Source organism: Rhipicephalus microplus, chromosome 9 (genome assembly GCF_043290135.1).
Source record: "Rhipicephalus microplus isolate Deutch F79 chromosome 9, USDA_Rmic, whole genome shotgun sequence".
Classification (NCBI taxonomy): Eukaryota; Metazoa; Arthropoda; class Arachnida; order Ixodida; family Ixodidae; genus Rhipicephalus; species Rhipicephalus microplus.
Genome location: NC_134708.1, coordinates 4171938 through 4191164, shown reverse-complemented (window position 1 = coordinate 4191164; position 19227 = coordinate 4171938). Strand labels below are relative to the sequence as shown.

At 46.6% G+C, this 19227-nt stretch overlaps 1 protein-coding gene across 2 annotated transcripts in view; it reads right to left on the bottom strand.

The window, feature by feature from the left end:
* Positions 1-3225: 3225 nt before the first annotated feature.
* Positions 3226-19227, bottom strand: part of LOC119163343 (uncharacterized) — a 59399-nt gene continuing 43397 nt past the window's right edge. For both annotated transcript variants that reach the window (XM_037415324.2, XM_037415325.2), the window contains exons 7-12: positions 18741-18797; positions 13271-13754; positions 12704-12789; positions 8145-8228; positions 4920-4988; positions 3226-3979 (exon numbers count right to left, since the gene is read on the bottom strand). In XM_037415324.2, the coding sequence (XP_037271221.2) occupies positions 3968-3979; positions 4920-4988; positions 8145-8228; positions 12704-12789; positions 13271-13754; positions 18741-18797 (792 nt within the window). In that variant the 3' untranslated portion in view covers positions 3226-3967. The remainder of the gene's footprint in view (positions 3980-4919; positions 4989-8144; positions 8229-12703; positions 12790-13270; positions 13755-18740; positions 18798-19227) is intronic.

Here is a 19227-nt window from a genome sequence, read left to right as displayed (position 1 = left end):
GTGGGTCGCGTGGGCCCCGAGAAGGTCCCGTTTCGCTGCCACCACGAACTTTGTCGGCCCATGTAAGGGTCGGCTTCCTCTTCTGCTGGCCATTACTAGAACCGGACCCGGTCCTGGAGGCAGAACGGCTCCTGGAACGACGCCCAGAACGACTACTGAATCCAGATCTGCCCCTGGACCTGGATCTGCTTCTGTACCTCGAACGACATCCGGAAGGCAGGGAGGTAACTAATGAAGAGGCGCTCCTGGAGCATCCGCAGGCTCCGTGGTGACCAGCTTGGGCCAAGAAGTGGCGGTCTTCCTTAGCGAAGGCAGGAGACGGTTCTATTTCTACGGGATTCCCCTGCGCGTCTGCGTCTCACAAGGTACGACATCTGGTACCTCTCCTTGCACTCCTTGGCGCTGGTAAGGTGCTGGCCACAACAGAGTCCGCACTTGGGGTCGCACACGTGGTTCTTATCTGGATTGGCAACGCCGCATCCCCTACACATGGTGTCGTCTGGACTGGGGCACACGTCTGCTCGATGTCCAAGACGGCCACAGGCATAGCACACCTCTACTTGTTTTCTATACAAGGTACACCAGGTGAGCGTACCCTCGTACGAGACGTAGTTTGGTACCTTGTAGCTGTCGAAGACCACAACCACGATGCCTGTGTTCTTGAGTCGTTTGGACCTCAGGGCCAGCGGGTTCTTTGAGTTTACTATCTTGAGGTCGAGCTCTGCCAGACCTTCACTCGGTGCAATGCCACAGATGACGCCCTGGCACGTAGAATCGGGAGCCGCTTCGTACGCGGTGACTTTGTGCTGCTGACCCCCAACATCAATGCATTCCACCTTGGCATAACGAATCGCGTTCTCCCTGCAGGATGTACTGACGACCATGATGTTTTGTTGGAAATTCGGGCACATAGTGTCAGCGTCCCACGACCCAAAGTCGATGCCGACCGCTGTCCATATGGCCTCGGCCACAACTGTCAGGCCTACCTTGCTGATGTCAAGACCTCCAATCAGCCTGACAATAATCTTCGCTTCATCGTTAGGCAGTAGAGGCATTCCTCTGCCGCAAATAATGCGAATTTTAGCCCTCCCGCTGTCTCGGCAACCCTGGGCGGCCACACTGTCGTTCGGGTGAGCACCTGTGGAAACAGCTCCAACTTGCTTGACGACGCCGACTTGTCTCGGGAGCGCCTAGCAGCAACTGTTTGCCATCCAGAATCCTCAGCGAGCTCTTTGGGAGTCAGAAGCCTTCTATCCACTTCCATCACTGCACAGCCTCAATGTCCGCACAAGAGAGAAAAGAGGCGGACGGAGCAGCAGCAGCACCGCGCCGTGTCAGCTGAAACGCAGTTAGCGTTTGATTCGAAGCGGCGGGGGCTGAACGAAAAAGTGAGATAATATCGAAAAAAGTCCACCAACCTCCAAAAACTAGGTATAGGCGTGATCGCTACAACTTTACGAGTTTGTTCGTAATAAAAGCATCGAGCTGGGCACAATTAAAACGACCGAAATCATTTAGGTATGCAGGAGCCCGTCCTGACACATTCGCAGCCAAGCTAAATAAGCGTGAAAGCACGCAGTTAAAAAAAGAATAAGCCTTTCAGAAAACATTAATTATTATCTTTCGCAACTGTTGCATACGAAAACTGAGTTGTCACTGATATAAATGTTATACTCGGGTTTCTCGTGAAACAATCGAGCGCATGTGGACTCATATGAGCAGTGCTCTAGATATTGTAGAAACTGCCGACCAAACGAGCACAAGGTTTTAATATTCCTTTCTTTGTAGTTTGCCAGTAGCCATCTATGGTGTTGCGCAGCTCAAAGGGCTGCTTTAGCAAGAAGCTAAGCGGGTCTGCGCAGACCCAAGTTCCGAATGTACATGTTTTTTTTTTGTGTGGGTTGGCTGGCTCCTGAAACAGTGAATGTCTCAACCCGATTTCTGCGTGCCTGCATATTTACCCGTGCACCATGGCGCGCAGCAGGCGTATATACATTGATAAAGGCTCAGAAACGCATTAAACACGCTAAAAAACGAGCTATTACATGTTTTGGCAGGCTACGGCACCCGCTCTCCTATGCAAACGCTCCCGAGATCTTCAGTACCACGGGACTACAGTGCCGCTGCTACTGTCACATGCCAGAGAATCAACCAAGCTACGGTGCGGCCGCTTCGTCCATTCCAATTCCCGATTACAGTACACTGTAAGGAAAAGATGGGTGCACCATGCCACGGCGCATGCACCCTTTACACAATTGTCGCGAAACGTTTTTGGATCTCGAAGGCTGGCTATACCAGTTGTATAAGGCCTTACAAAGGCCCAACCGAAACAACAGAGGGCAGCACAAGAAAAAAAAAAGGTAACAGGCGTTTATCTTACTACAGTGTCTAGAATATATTTCTAGGCACTATAATCTTACTGTAACCTGTAGAAGTTCACTAGTGTGCATACTGTTAAAACCTTCGGCAATAATGAATGACCATAGCATTTGCTTGACTGTGCTGTCTCGACAGGGCCGCAACGATGGTGGTGGCTTTGCAATGAACACGTTTTGCTATCTGCCACAAAAGTGATAATTGCTGTGACTGCTTATCGCTGTCATGAATCGGTGCGAGAGAAGCGTATTGTTTATAGGCGGAATGTTAGAGAGCATCACGCGCGACAGTAGGTCTGTCAGGTGGTATTTTTTTGTATTTTGCGGGCATTTGTAGTTAGCAAAAAAACACTAATTAACAGATACTACAATGTTTGACACTGTTCAATCGTATGTTTTGGAAACCAATCTACAACGTTTTCATTGAAATTTTCTATCCATCTTCGTTCCTCCAAAAGTTATTAAATTAGACAGATCTAACTGAGCAATAATTTAGAACACAAAAAATAGTATGACTGACTCCAGGCAACGGTCAGCAACATGCAATTGGTCGCGGCGTAATTGCATGTGTCGGCATATTTTATACTCTAGCTAAAAATAGCAGGGGCACCTTGTATATGATGATTTTAAAGTAAAGAGGAAATGCTCATCCAAGCTGGCAGCAACTCACAACATCGTCAATACGACTTGTTTCCATTGTTCATGTGCGATTTAGGCCTTTGGCGTGAATCTCACAGATAACAATGGGGCTTCTTGCGTACGAAGAAGGGACAAGCTCCCATTGCGCGTAAATCCCACTTTGCTGTGCTGCCATGCCCACATAAGTGCAATAAAAATGATGAAAGTGATGTGCAAAATGAAAAACACTTTATTTCCGCTCGCAAAAGTGATACGAGTGCAGGCATTTTAACAAGGCTTTGTGGCTGCTAAAACTATTACACAATGCACTAAAATATTTTTTTTTGCCCCCGAGCAATGTCATTGTGGCTGAGCAATGCCATTGTGCCATCCCTTCAAAAGGCTATACTTCTAAAACTGCAGCAGACCAACAATGAGTGAATGGCTTATATACAATGCACTGGATAAAATAATGTGAACACCAGAGTACGGATACTAGGCTTGTGCACACTTAGACTTGGAAGCTTTTCAAGTCAAGATCTAGCTTGGGTGACAACAAAAAAATGCGCAGTTAACTTTTAGCCAGAGAAGTTTGAACGAAAAAACAGCATGAGTGCACAACATAACTGAAATGAAATGACCACGACTAAAACTAGTCGATGCTCAACTTTCACCCCATCACAACAGAAATGAAATGACCACGACTAAAACTAGTCGGTGCTCAACTTTCACCCTATCATGCTGGGTTGCAAAGATGGGAAGGAAGAGAATTCATTTTGTTCTTCGTAGAAACATTCGGTCTGCCACTAGTAAAATTGCTCTTCGCACACAGCCAACAGAACCCAACCAGCCTGTCAACATATGTGTGCCGCTGTCAAGGCAGCTGCGTCAGTCTAGGTAAAAAGGATAAAAAAAGACTCCTGTTGAACCATCCCTTGCTCAGCACTGTTGAAGGGACTTCAAGCATAACCCAATCACGAGATGAGCTGGGGAAAAAAAAAAAAAGGCACAGGTTACACATACCAATGTTTGGAAATTCCTGGCGTGCACAGTGTCAATTTTTATGAAAGGGAACACGCGAGTGCGTGCTCCTGAGGCTGCTGAAACGAGACACAGCGAGTGTCTTGTTTCAGCACACCAAGCTGACGGCATAGCGCCAAAGTTCCCGCACCGACTGCAGAAGGTGTGTTCATGTGCTCCAGTAGCGGCGAAACACACTGAATTGCCTGAGCCCTCTGCTGCATCTATTCCCAATTTCCCCCAGAGCTTGATGCCAGAGACGCAGGGCAGTGTTGTCAACACTCCATTGTCAGCTTTGGTTCTCTGTACACACATTTACAGGTGTATCAAGTTCTTTTAAATCAAAGTACAGGGCTAACTGTTCGGCATGATGAGCAACAGGTGATAACATAAGACCATTTTCCAAATCCGCATGCTTACTTCTCCGTAATGCACATTTGCCCTACTAATGGTGGCACCGGTCGTGCTTCAAGTGGAGACGAGGTCCAAACTGCTCGTGTTAACGCTCGTCTATTATTTTTTCATTTTAGCATATAGTGTCATAGCACAAATCTATTATGCATGCCTATATCAAGACAGCAGAGTCTAGATTTCTCATGTCATAGCACAAGCAAACTGTGCTTAAATACATTGTTTTCAGCAAGTGGTTAGCTGACATTAGTAGGACAAACTACATAGCACGAAGGCTAGCTTTACAATTATCATCTATTGTAGTGTATGCAAAGGGCATGTTTCTCGAATCTACAAAAAATAAAAATAGCGCTTAAGATGGGACGATACAGTGACACAGACACTACAGTGCTGTTCTACCAACAAGCCCAATCAAGCACACTTTTACCTGCTTTTTTTTTTTCTGTCTAAAAATACCAATACTTGCCCGATAAATGTTACTCAAAACTACTTTACCGATCGTACTGTTGACTTGATATACTCCTTCTTGCCAGACAGATCATGGTTGGGGTATTTGTCGAAGACCTGTAAGAACACTCTGCTTAGAGGGCAAACAACTACGCAGTCTATTCTAGGATTGTATAAATACATGCATTTTTTAGTCAGACATCCAGAAGAAATAGAAAGCACAAACACCGTATTTACGCGCACAATTTGCACACTTTTTTCGTGATATTGGGGCGTTGAGAAGGTGGTACGCAAATCATGTGGCGATTTGTCGAGCCATACGAAATTTTGTGTCCTAACGCACTCAGTATATACACTTTAAAAAAAGAAGAAATAAAGTGAACCATGAACGAATTGTACTTGCTAATTTTGAAAGAATTAGCACGTACTCACTCGCAGTCTAGCGGGAACCAATGATCGCGAAGTCTGATTGGGAATCATCGTCGCAGCCGCTGCTACCGCCCTCCCGAAGCGCATCATCCTCGGTTCCGTGGAGCGCCTTGAGCGCCCCATTTTCTTGAAGCTCTTTCGGCAATGCTGGCAGAAACTATAGGGCCCACAACACGGCGATACCGGAAGAACTAAGCATCCGCACATAAGTGAAAAGGCCTTCTTCGATGGCAGGAAAGTTGCATTAGAAAGCGCACACTCTTCTGCTTTCTCGCGTAACAATCGCGCCGGTCGACACGTTGAAGTACGTCCCCATGAAGTGCTTTGCAGCGGCATGCTTCCCGTTTTCTTAGGTGAAATTTACAAAAGTGGGCTTTAATTTCGCCGTATATATATAATTACTGTAGCACATCACAAAGGAACCTTCAAAACGCATCGGCCGGATAGCGAAACATAAACTTCCAAAATGGACCAAGCGTGCGATGCAGCGCGGACGTAGACAACAAGGGGAACAGTTGGCGCGGCAGGCCCTCACATGTCTCTGTTGCAGAAAGTCGTCCATGCCGTGACGTGAGCGTGCTCGCCAAATATCGTGGAGTTAGAGATTGTGAGATAGAAGAAGGCAAACGCTCGAGCAGTTACGCCTTGTCAGTTAAGGCAGCTACGGCAACCCTTCAATTCTAGGAAGCCCTAGCACAGGGGAATTTCTCGGAAGAAGGAACTTTGCACTCCGGCCTGTTTGACTGCTCGGTGAAGCGCGCACCTGGCCGAAGCATTGAACTGTCGAAAGGTGCGTGCGCGCCGACGAGCTGGCTCGGGCGGGTCGGGGAGCGCGAAATATGTGAGTAAATATTGTTCTTCCGAAAAGCTAGCAAAATGTTAGAGGTGTGCAAATTATGCCCGTAAATACGGTATGAGCTTTCAAGGTGTATGAATATATGCACCATCTTGCTGACAAAAATGCACTATTGTTATGGCTACTTTAGTAACACGTGGCAGAGGACAAGAACTACATGAGTGGCAAAACAGTGCTTGCTTGCACTTCCCTACAATGGAATAGCATGTGGCGCACTGTCCGATGCTTCAGGATCTCATAATTGTTCGCTCTTTCTGACATTTCATTTGGGCATTGCTCAACAATGTTCATCACTTCAAGTATTACTGAAGAAATTCTCGAGAACTCTACAAGCAAGCCAGTCTGAAAACCGTCTCATACCCTCAATACTTTTATTTCGCTCAATACCCTCTCGTGTGTAATGACCAGACGTTTTTCTCACGGGTGTCGTTATGCAAGATTTTCAGGAAGGAAATCAAATTATGAAGACTGAAACTCCTGTAATGGCTACCAGGACTGTAACAATAGTCGGGGTTTTGAAGGTACATGTTTTCAAGAGCTCCGTGTTACTCATGGGCTCTTTCTATGACTGCTTGAGCGCTATCAAGAATTGGTAGGACCTACTTCCGTGAGACATAATGTGTGTTGCTAGACATGCAGACCTGAATGGAGGCAATTTTCCCCTTGCGCCATTGACTGTTGGTTCCCATTCATTGGCCTGTTTAGGCAGGCAAGTGCTGCAATAATTTTACATTTTTCTTATGGCCAGTTTCCATTAACTTAATTATTAAATAAATAAAAATATTTCATTTGTAATTTCAAGATATGTGCAAATAGCAACATTTTGGGTGCAAAGCATATTCAAATATTAAATTATGAGTGCAAATAAAATAAAGTATTTTTTAAATAGTTTGAAGTGAAATTGCAGAATTTCTAGGCATGTTTACGTGAGAAAGCAACATTTCTTTTGGCAAGGTAAATGAAGCACTGGTGTTTCATAGTAGCAGAGGCAGAGTTCCATTTATGTGCAAGGGTTCCTCTTTCAACCTCTCGGGGCGCCAAAACTGATTTGGCAGACAAGAGGGTGCTCCATTCAAGTTGGACTTCCAAATCTGCCTCATCTGAAATTTCATTTTTTGGCATCTGATTTAGCAGACTTGCAGGGCAAATTTTAGGTCCAAAACAGCATTGATTGAACCCCCACCTCTGCCACATCTATTATCTCCATTTTGTAACCAGCGCGTTTTCAGCCAATACATATAAACCCGAAGCAGAGCCTCAAAGGCAGCTTTCCAACAGTACAAGTGTGTGATGAGGCACAGCACACTGAAAATCTGAAGGGGTCTTTCAATTCGACATTGACTGCATCTGCCTTCTGGAAGTTCGAGTAGTTTCAAATAAAAAGTTCCATTGCAAATCTAATCACATACAATATTCGAAAAATATTTGACTGCACAGCCCTGGTAATTTCTACAAAAAAGGTGATTACCTGATACCACCTCGTGTATTGCTTATAACGGAGTAGGTTATACAGGAGTGAGCTCTGGCTCATAATAATTATCAAGTCTCACTCTCTATGACAAAACTATTTTTCATAGTTAATTGGTTATATCCCGGTTCATTAAATCGGTCTTTGAGTGCAGTTTAGGCTATTCTGAACGAGGCTTCAGTGCAACACCTCCATCATATGAAATTCAATGAATGAGGATTGTTACAAAGGCAGAGCTGTGTGAATAGCAAAATTTTGGGAGCAGAGTAAATTAGATTACTTTTCAAATATTTTTTTAATACTTCAAAGCAAAGTTACAAAAATAATAACAACAAAAATGGCACACAGTATGCTTAAGAATATTCTAAATTGTATTAAAAAAATATAGCTCTGCAACGACGCAACCATTACGAACACTGATTTAGCTCACTGCTTAGAACACACTAGTTGGGACACAATTTGCAAGAAAAAAAAAAAAATCGATCCAGTGGGCTCATAGTAAACACAGCGCATAGCTGACCTCGTGAATGACTTTCTTCATGGTGATCTCCTCCAAGTCTGCCCCATCCAGGATGCTCCGGATCAGCTCCTTGATGTCTTCTTCCTGGGTGCCCCAACACACAGCCGCCTCAGAACAAAACCATAAGGTAGCCGCAAGCACCAGTTTATACGAGATCAAAACAATGTCATTGTTCACTGAAATAACCAGCAACAAAAGTAAAGAAACAGCTGAATGAGCTATGCACATTAAAATGTCAGTTCCTGCTCCATAAATGAGGTGAAAGTCGTAAATGTAATGAGTGACCCATGAAAGTCTTCAAAAGTATTAATAATCAGTGTATCAAACTAATGTCACATACGTTTCACCAATATGGTCTGCTTGTCAGTTGCAAAGCTATAGCACAATATATATATATATATATATATATATTGCTACGTGCCAGTGCATGGAGCTGAAGAAGACGAAGGAGATAGACTGGCGCGAGCTAATCTGTGTGGCTGGCGCTGCTCGCCTAATCTGCTGAAAATACATCGGTGACTACCCCTTTGAGTCAGTCTCCTTCCCGTAACATATTTGGTGGAGTTGTGCGATCCCCGTCCTCACCACGGAACTCCGAAGCGGACGCTCCCTCGCGGCTTACAACATGACCACCCGGGACTCGGCTACATCCTCTCCGGTCGCTCCCTCTTCTGCCCAACCTGTCAACCCAGCGCCCGCAACAACTTTCGTGACGCTTCCCGCGCTCAAAGACCACGGCCTGTTCTCGGGCAGCGAGGGTTCCGACGTCGACCAGTGGCTACGCCTCTACGAACGCGTCAGCGCCACTTACAGGTGGGATCCCACTCTTATGCTGGCAAACGTCATCTTTTATCTCGACGGAACCCCTCGTGTTTGGTTTGATAACCACGAGAATGGCATAACAAGCTGGGACAGCTTCAAGGCAAAGATCCGTGAGCTTTTTGGCAACATCTCTGGTCGTCATGAAGCTGCGAAAAATGAGTTGTCGACTCGCGCACAATCTTCCACGGAGCCCTACATTGGTTATATTCAGGCTGTCCTTTCACTATGCCGCCAAGCTGAGGAAAATATATCTGAACCTGAAAAGGTTGCGCATATCCTGAAGGGTATCGCCGACGATGCGTTCAACTTGTTGGTATTCAACAATGTGTCATCTGTTGATGCGATCAATCAAGCATGCCGCCGGTTCCAACAAGTTAAAAGCAGACGCATCTCCCATCAGTTCCAGCGCCTCCCGAACACCACTGCGACGTCCTCGTGTCTCGACACATCATCCACCAGACACCTGTGACAACTTGACGCGAATCGTCAGGCGGGAGCTTGAAGCGGCTGCTCCAGCTAAGGTGGGACCAACGTCTCCCGACCCCTCTCCGCCAATTACGTTGCCTCTCATTCAAGCAGTCGTCCGGCAGGAAATCGCCAGCTTGGGAATTCACTCTATCTCACCGCCTCCCCGCACCGACTACCAGCCTCGATACACGCCTGCACGTCCCTTCCCGACCGGCTCTCCCTCAATGTTCCGTAATCCGTCCGCATGGCGAACAGACTACGACAAGCCGATATGCTTCTCGTGTCACAGAATCGGGCACATTTCTCGCCATTGCAGAAGTCGCTGGGGTCCTCCTGCACAACCGTCCTCTCGCCCCTTCTATGCACGTCCTGCCTATCGCCATGAGACCAGCCGCGACCATTTTGCCCAGGAACCTGCTTCTGAACCACGCTACTCCCACTCTCCATCCCCCCAACGTCACCAGTCTCGTTCTCCACAGCCCCGCCGACCATCTTCCCCCGCCTTCCCCCGAGGTTCCCCGACGGAAAACTAAGCGTTGCAGCCCCCGGAGGTGGCGCTGCATCGCTCGGACTGACCGAAAATCCCCTTTTGACGATACCGACAAAACGGAACCTCATAGACGTACAAGTAGACGGCGTATATGTCACTGCTCTTGTCGACACCGGCGCCCAACTTTCCGTGATGACGAGTGATTTTCGCCGCAAGCTCAAGAAGGTTCTCACACCTGCGACCACTCAGTTCGTCCGTGTTGCGGATGGTGGAATAGCATCTATCGTGGGAATGTGCTCCGCTCGTGTGAGCATTGCCGATCGACACACAGTTGTTCTCTTCACCGTCCTTGATAAATGCCCCCACGACGTAATTTTAGGCCTCGACTTCCTGTCCGCGCATTCTGCCCTCATAGACTGTTCGACCAGTACGCTCCGTCTACACTTGCCCGCAACAGAACCTCTTACACAACGGCCGAGTCGTCTCTGCACAACGGGACACGCGCGCCTCCCTCCACAGACCCTGACCTACATAGAGCTCGTCTCAATACCACCATTTCCCGACGTTGACTATGTTCTGACGCCTATCACCGATGTCCTCATAAGCTGTGGCATTACATTACCGCACACCATTCTGTCCGTCGCAGGAAGTTCTACGTGCCTCCCAGTTGTCAACTTTAGCTTGTCACCTCAAGTTTTGCCACAAGTGATCTCTTTGGCGTTGCTCTACGCCTTAGAAGACAATGCGGTAGATGTTTTCGCGATGGGCACCCCTTCTGACCCCTACGCTCAACATCAATCTGCCACTTGCTCCGACAGCCCTATTACTTCGATGATCGCTTCCAACTTAACGCCGCAGCAGACTGACGAGCTCCACCGGGTTCTGCTGTCCTACATCGACGTTTTTGACATCAGCGGCCGTCCGTTGGGGAAAGCTACCGGCATGAGCCACCGCATAAACACTGGTAATGAGCATCCTATTCATAGGCGTCCATATCGAGTGTCGGCAGCCGAGCGTCACATCATCCAAAGTGAGGTCGACAAAATGCTCGCCAAAGACATCATTGAGCCATCCTGCAGTCCTTGGGCTTCTCCTGTAGTGCATACCAGCGAGTGCGCCCGCGACGCGATTGCGCGAGCCGATCATGCCCGTCAGCTCGCTCGCGCTCGGCTGATGGCGTCGCAAACCAACCAATGCCGTCGGTACGATGCGGAACATAGAGACGTACATTTCGCTCCCGGTACCCTCGTTTTACTCTGGTCCCCTCATCGTCGGCTGGGCCTATCCGAAAAACTTCTCTCATTACACGGGACCCTACCGTATATTGCGTCAAGTAACACCTGTCACCTACGAGATCAGCCCCACCTGTCCATCATCATCTACTATGCAGCCCAGTGATATCGTACACGTCTCGCGGATCAAGCCCTACAATAATGCGTCAGATAAAGACCTTTAAAGCACCGGTGCCTCCGCCGCCGGGGGTCATGCTACGTGCCAGTGCATGGAGCTGAAGACGAAGGAGATAGACTGGCGCGAGCTAATCTGTGTGGCTGGCGCTGCTCGCCTCACCGGCTGAAAATACATCGGTGACTACCCCTCTGAGTCAGTCTCCTTCCCGTAACAATATATACTGCCAATTATTGTCGAATTCTGAATTGCTGGTATGCAGCTATATGCAAGCTGCATGGTGCCATACCAGGATGATGGTATACAGCTTCTTTTTGGTTTTGTTTAGGCTCACTGAATCATCACATGGTTATTGGTTGCAGTTTCCTTAAAGACACGTCGGAGCAGCACTTTCGTCACTAAACACACCATATCAAGTTTTTTTTTTAATGTAAACAGTGTGCTTAGTGGCATAAATAGTGCACTTACTGGGGAGGGGACGCAAACAAGAAAAACATATCTACCCAGCAGCAAGTCACATCTCCAGCCTGGGCTGCTGAGCACCTGTTCTCTTTGACAAGGTGTCGTGTCATCTAAACTTATGAACAGGCAAGCACAATCACGGTAAGACAGAATGGTACAGGCTTGACTGATCAGCAACAATATTTTACTTGCAGCAACAGGCTGGTGGCGATGCATACATCCTGGCACAGCCTCCACTGCATTGAAACTGCACTCCCTTACACTGCACAGTGTAGAACTATGTGATTCTTTCCAGTCCTTTAGGCACAGCGACGCATTTATCAGCAGTATAGCAGTGGAAATGCAGATTGGCACAGGGGGGCGCAAAATGATACGGCACTTCTACCCCTACGGTCAGTAAATCAGAAGAACCTTAAGAGTGAAATACTAGAAGGATAAGGATGGGATGGAGCACATTCAGCAAGCATTCTTAAATCATGCATGGCAGTCTTTCAAGAGGAAAGTTACATAACAGCTGCATCTTAGCGGTACTTACCTATGAAGCAGAAACCTGAAGGCATAGAAAGAGGATTCAACTTAAATTGAGCAATGAGAAAGAAAATGGTAGGTACAACCTTATGACACAGTAGAGAGCAGAGCAGATAGAGAGCAAACGGAGGTTCAGGATATCATAGAGCAGAGTGGGTAGAGAACAAACTCAGGTTCAGGATATCATAGTTGAAATCAGGATGAAGAAATGGACATGCGCCGGGCAAATGCTTGAAGGGGAGACAGAAAGTTAGGTGGGCTGATGAGATTAAAAAGTTCGCAGGTATAATGTGACAGCAGGAAGCACAAGACTGAGTTGATTGATTGATCATGGGAGAGGCCTTTGTCCTGCAGTGGGCGTAGTCAGGCTGATCAAGCTCACCGTGGGCTCTGTGCAGTCGCTAACCTTGGCAGACGCTTTTCCATCCGTGGCAGGCTTCTCATCTGCTTCGTCCTCGTCTTCAGACTCTGCAAGTGTTTGCAATGACACACTAACTGATACTAACGAGGTGCTTTTATGAGCAAGGCCTCAAGTTATAGCAGTAGGTGCTGAGGCGTAGCTTTTGCTTACGGTGGAACAGAAAATGACGCACTTTGTAAACGAGTTGGGACAAGCTGCTCACTGCTCACAGAATACTGAGGCAAATGCAAAGCTCAGACAGGACAGGGAGGATGGAAGAGCTTTACAGTTAATTTCCATTACCTCAGAATAACACAGTTAAACTCCTTTGTAAGAGGCATGCTCTGGGCAGCAATTTTCGTTTTTTATATGACATGTATTTCATAAGCAAGGTACCTTGTATGTATTTTCTTATAATACCCGTCTTTTACTTACTGTTAGCACGCTGATGTCTCTTATACCCATTTGTCTCTTATAAAGAGGTTCAACTGTAAAAACCAGAAAAATTTCCTAGATGAGTGGAACTGCAGTGTTCTCAATTGGGCTCACCTTGCTTCTTGCGACCCTTCTTGGCAGGAGTAGCTTTCTTTGCAGGCTCGGCCTTTTTTGCAGTTTCGGCCTTCTTTATGGGCTCAGCCTTCTTTGCAGGCTCGGCCTTCTTGGCTGACTCGACCTTTTTCTCAGCCTTCTTGTTGGTCTCTACCTTCTTTGGGGTTTCAACTTTCTTTTCGAGCTCTTCCTCCGATTCATCGTGCTTGTCATTGGTGTTCTTCTTTAGGGAGTCCTCTTTCTCTTCCGACTCCTCCTTGTCGTTGGACTTGTCTTCCTCGCGACTGTCATTCTTCTCGTCCGAGTTGTCCGATTCATCCTTCTTGTCGGACTCGTCTTCGTCAGACTCTCCCTTCTTCTTCGCTATTTTCCTCCGCTTGGCTGGAGTGGTGCTCTTCTGGGCCGCCGCCTTCTTCTTGGCAACAGGCTTCTCCTCTTCTTCCTCCTCCTCCTCCTCCTCGGCCCCTTCACTTTGCACAGAATCCTTCAAGCAGCAGAAGAAAAACAGAAGAAATGCCATCTCCCAGCCTCTGCTTACCAAGACTGCGTACAACTCTTCTTAGAGTTAAAGGGACACTAAAGAGAAACAATGAGTTGTTTTAAATCACTCCGAGAACTACAATGCCACAAATTTCACGGTCACAAGTTTTATTATTAGCAGAGAAAATTAAGGTTGAACTTTCCTTTTAAAATTTCGCACCATCATCACCGCGCGTGACGTAAGAAATTCCACAATGTATTTTTCGTACTTCATATGCTAAGTCCACGGCACCCACAAATTACAATATACTTCAGTTACATCGATTAGAATCTACATAGGACCCATTAGACGCCTTCAAAAATGAATGGCGTCACAGTGTGTGGTGGGGGAATCTCAACTGTAGTTTCTTGTCGCATGTTTTTTCGCTTACCAAGTTATTAAGAGTGCTGTTTTCGGGATTGTGAAATTGCGCTATACTAATACACGAACAGGGCTTTTGCTCTTTTGTGTCCCTTTAAACAGTAGGCTTGGGCAAAAAGTAAATTTCAGGTTCACACTATGGTCAAATACTTTCTAATCAAATTTAAATAGTATACAACACATATAAGAGAGAATGAGCATAATTGTTATGACCCAACTAACCTGCACAATCCTTTTTAGTGCTGCTTCTGTTGTTTAAGGAAAGTGGAAGCAACTTTCAATACCAGCAGGATTTGGCTTTCAATAGAGTGCAAGAGATAACTTGCTGATTACTTTTAACATTGACTATACTTACAAGCATGTTGGTTCGTATAACAAGCTTCTAAACATAAAAATTATGAATCACTCTGATGGTATTACGTTCTTCAATCTGGACTTAGCGGCAGTAGACTTTTTCTGGATATGTATTCACAATATAGCACCCCTCCACTGCAGTGAAACCACCTTCACAAAGGGGTTACATGCGTACTTGGTTGAACCCACTTGTAAGAATACTCAAATGGCGTGAAAATTTCATTGTTATAACTGATAATCGCTATAAACAAGCAGCAATGACGGCGGGCTAACCTCAATTCCCACAAGATTCATCATAAAAATGATGTAAGAGCTATAAAAACACGGATGCCAGAGAAGAAGACAACGCAAACCAACCACCAACTGAAAGGGTGGAGTGCAAGGGACGAGAGAGTAGACCGGAAAACTTATCTGCACAAGCACAGGTATAAACAAAAGAAGGAGAATCTCAAGGGGCAGGTTTTGTTTGCTAGACACAACATTAATTAGAACAGACAAGAAAGCCAACTGAAGTATAGAGGGATGACACATGTTTTAATAATGTGAATGTGAAGTATAGAGGGATGACACGTGTTGTAATTATGATGGGAACATGAAGACAGAAAAGTGGATGATAAGACTACTTGCCATTGGCAACAACCGAACCTATGAGCTTCAAATATAGCGTCTAATGCTCTATCGCCTGCAGTGTTGTGGAATGGGTGTCTCCATTCAATTCAATTTCGGGGAAATGCAATTTGCCGCAATAGGTGGATAGCGAAATGGTGGGTCGTCTGCCACGGTATTTCCAGTTCGAGGCCAATCCCTTCGCTGCTTCAAAGTGCCTGCTGCGCTGTGTGATTGGGCAGAAAAGACGTGTGTGCCATTCTGTGACGCTTTTGTTGCCGCTTCTTGTATGATTGCGTTCAATTCTTTTTTGTGAATGAATAGACGATATTTGGAGAACGAAGCAAGACGTGGACATGGCGGAAAATGAGGAACGTTGAGAGATGGGTTTCCAGCACAGAGTGCGGTTATACTTTGAAGCATGCAGTAATCTTTTGCATAATCACCACTATTTATTATGTCTGCTATGAAAGCTAGGGGTAGCTTTTAACGCGATGACGTTTGAACATGTGCTGGCAAGAAGGAATTTGTCAGGGCATAACAACTCCCTCAATTCCATATATTTACTACAGATGCCAGCGAGTTACCTTCGTTTGTGTACTCTTCCATAGATATAAGGCTAACAAGTTGTGGGAATTGAGGTTAGCCCGCTGCCTCTGCGCGGGCTTTGCCGCCTTTTCTGCCGTTCTCATGTCCCGACATGACTCCCCTCCTCCGCTGTCTGCCGCCCTGGGAGAGCGAGAAATGATGTTTGACCCCTCTCACCGAGTAGCAAATGTCGACTGCGGCGCGGCGCGCGGAGTCTCCCGAGAGGTTTCGCGCCGTGCGTCGGGAGTGAGTCAGATTCTCCGGGACAGCTTACGGCGAAGCATGCATTCCCTTTTCTGTCCGTCGACTCCCGTTGTTTGGGGCTTGTCGGACTTCGCTGACGACGCCTCGCACCCGAGGCGAACGCTCACCTTTTGTTGCCCCTTTGCGTACGCTCGGCCGAAGGGCAGTACGGTGTCCTAGTGCGTGGCCAAGCTATGCCGACCCGTCTCCCTCCGAAGCCAACGTGAGAACCTTTGCCCTCGCTCGAGCATCCGGGCCTTGGTCCCGGTGTTTCCGTGAATAACTGAATCACTTTTACCATGGAGACGTGCTCGTGGCATGCTGTGTAGTACTTTTACACCCGTGGTGTGGATAAGCCCATTTGCTTTCTCGCCGCGCCTCTGCAACGGGCTGTACTGCGCCAACGGGCTGTACGTGCTGTACTGCGCTGTAATGTTGCCACAGACAATAGTGTTGCGACCTTGAGCAGTATCGTGTTCTTGCCACGGTGATGGCTAACGGGTGCCCTGCGGCTCGGCTAAGACCGGACCCACGCTAGTGGTCGTACTCAATCGGGATACGTGTCACTACACTGGCCCCACGTTGGGCACCAGTGTAGTGTGCACGTATCTCGAAGGATAGCCCTCCTATTTTTGATATAAGTAGATAGCGTCGTTTTCAGTATCCCATGCTTTTTTGCGATATCTTGTTTAGGCAAGAGTCCTGCGTCTACTTTCTGCAGGATATCAGCTTTCTCCTGAAGTGTTTTGGCACGATATTTGCCGCGGGCACACGCCATCAAGTCGGAGCAGCAGAATCGCGACAGATGGGAAGCTACTACTGGTACTACCACAACAAACGTTAGCCAAGCCCCAACACCAACACAAAGAATCGCGACAGTCGGAAGCTACTCCTAGCACTAACAACCAAGGTGTACAATGCACGCCCGAGACGGAGACTGCAGAGAAGGCTGGGTAAAACTACGACACACCCGATTTGCTGTGTGCTGGTCGTGCCATCTGTCGTCTAACAGCGACTACACAGGATTTTCAAAGGCTCCGACATTGGCGCTTAAAAAAAAACATCTTGGAGGTTACGTAGGACGAAAAGCAGGCAGCCGCCGAGAGAGAGATTGTGGGGGGAGGGGGTGAAAAGTAAGTGGCGCTATTTTCTGCACTCTGGCCTCCGTGCCAGTTTCTCCATTTTTCTCTCCACTCACTGTCAACGCCGCCTCGTAACTCGGCAGCCACCCTATCGAGTGACTAGCCAAGTCGCGGGCGTGGTGGCGCATAGTTCAAATTATCCGCGGCGGTACCTACTCGCGTTCGAATTAACGGGCTTTTTTATTCATAGGCTTGTATGGAGCTAAGCCGGGCCATAACTTACAGTTCGAATTATCCACAAATTTGAATTATCGAAGTTCGAATTGACGAGCTTTCACTGTATGCCCATTTTGCTTGCAAAATGAGACATAAATCCTATTCAATTTTGATTAGAAAATTATTTGACCAAAATCACCATTCCCTTTGAATTTGGTTCGAACCTGAAATTCATTATTTGCACAAGACTATTCAATACGTATCACAACTTAGAGAAGCACTTTTTCGAATATGCGTCGCTGATGGTGGCAGAAGTGAAAACAATGTTAATGATGGGGAGACAGCAGGCGCCACCGAGAGGGAAAAATCATAAGGTATAACGTGATATGCCGCCACCACAGTTCCGCAAGACTGATACCACGGCATGAAGCTATGGTTACATGAAGAATAGAGAAAAACTCAAGCGCAACACAGCCTATATAAGGACAAAATTTTAGTAGGTGCATTGCTTACAAATGTACCATGCATGTAATCAGTCAAGCTTTTTTAATTACAGCTTTATTGTTAAATATTCAAGGGTGTGACTTCTAATGTTTGAACCTTGAAAAAGTCGAGGAAAAAGTGCTGTATTTAATGGAAAAGACGTCATTCCATTCCCATTTCACTCCGGATTCATTCTGATTTCGGAGTAGCAACTCCGCAACACTGACCAACTAAACTATGGTAGTGACTACTCCCCCCCCCCCCCCTGTCTACTTTATGGGGTACATATGTGCGTTTAAGCGTGGGCGTCTAAAATTAGTCAGTGCTGCTAAAACCATGAGGGCAATGTGGAATACTTTTCTTTTTTGCTTATTAATGTCATGTAACACGTGATCTTATTACCCAGCTGGCCGGTGACCAATAATCCCTCGCATACTACCTGAAAGCATTATGTCTGCCATAATGAGACATCCTTCTCGCAGAAAAAAAAAATGAACTGCCAGGAGAATAAACTTTCTATTTAAAAAAAACATACTGCCTAATTCTATTTTCTTTGTAATGGTCAACTTAGAAGCATGTCAGTTTTTATTTTGCACCCACAAATACTTGGTCAGTATTGCATTTGAGTACAAGAAGGCAATTTTTTTAATGATATTGGAGAGCCACTATAAGTTGTGAAATGGGCACAAAATTGCATCATATAATCGAGATTTCCATTACATTATTTCCATGGAAGTTTTACCAGAGCCAAACCGATACATAGTAAAGTGCAGGTAATCACAAAATCAGGGCAGATATATTTGAGGTTTGACTGCAGAAGGCGACAAAGCATTACGAGATGACGAGGCAGAAGATTTTCGGTTCTGACCCAGTGGTTTCAAAGATCAAGTTCACTGAAAAAGTGTGGCTTTCACGAGCCAGTCTTGGAGCAGCAAAAATTGTATCAATGCAAGTAGATTCTAAATTTCGAAAATGAACACCAGTGTGCCACACTTACCTCGGACTCAACCTCAGATTCATCGTCATCAGCGAGCCGTTTTCGAGATGTCTTTCCCTGCAAAGACAGATTCCTCAGTACTGCACTGAACCAAACCACCAAACAATATGTATTTTCTCGCCGCGTAATGAACATAGTTGCATAAAAAGCCCCCCCCCCCCTCCCCCAACTTCAAATCATCTAAATTTCGTCCCCCCCCCCCCCCCCCGCGTAGTAAACCCACCCCCAACATTCATCCGCTGCAGTCCTGCTGACACATGGTGCCTCCTTGCCTGTTGGATCTTTAATTTCTTTTTTATAATTATGCCGACCCCCCCCCCCTCTGCCACATTGCCCCCCCCCTCCTTTCCTTCGACCGCTCTTGCGTGCCATTTTTTTTTTTCCATCTGTGGCGGGACGTCCTCAGTCTTTTTCATATGTGCCCCACAGCAGGGTTCACGAACGGTGCGAGTGCAGAGACATTGCAGCTGATAAGCGCATAGAGCAA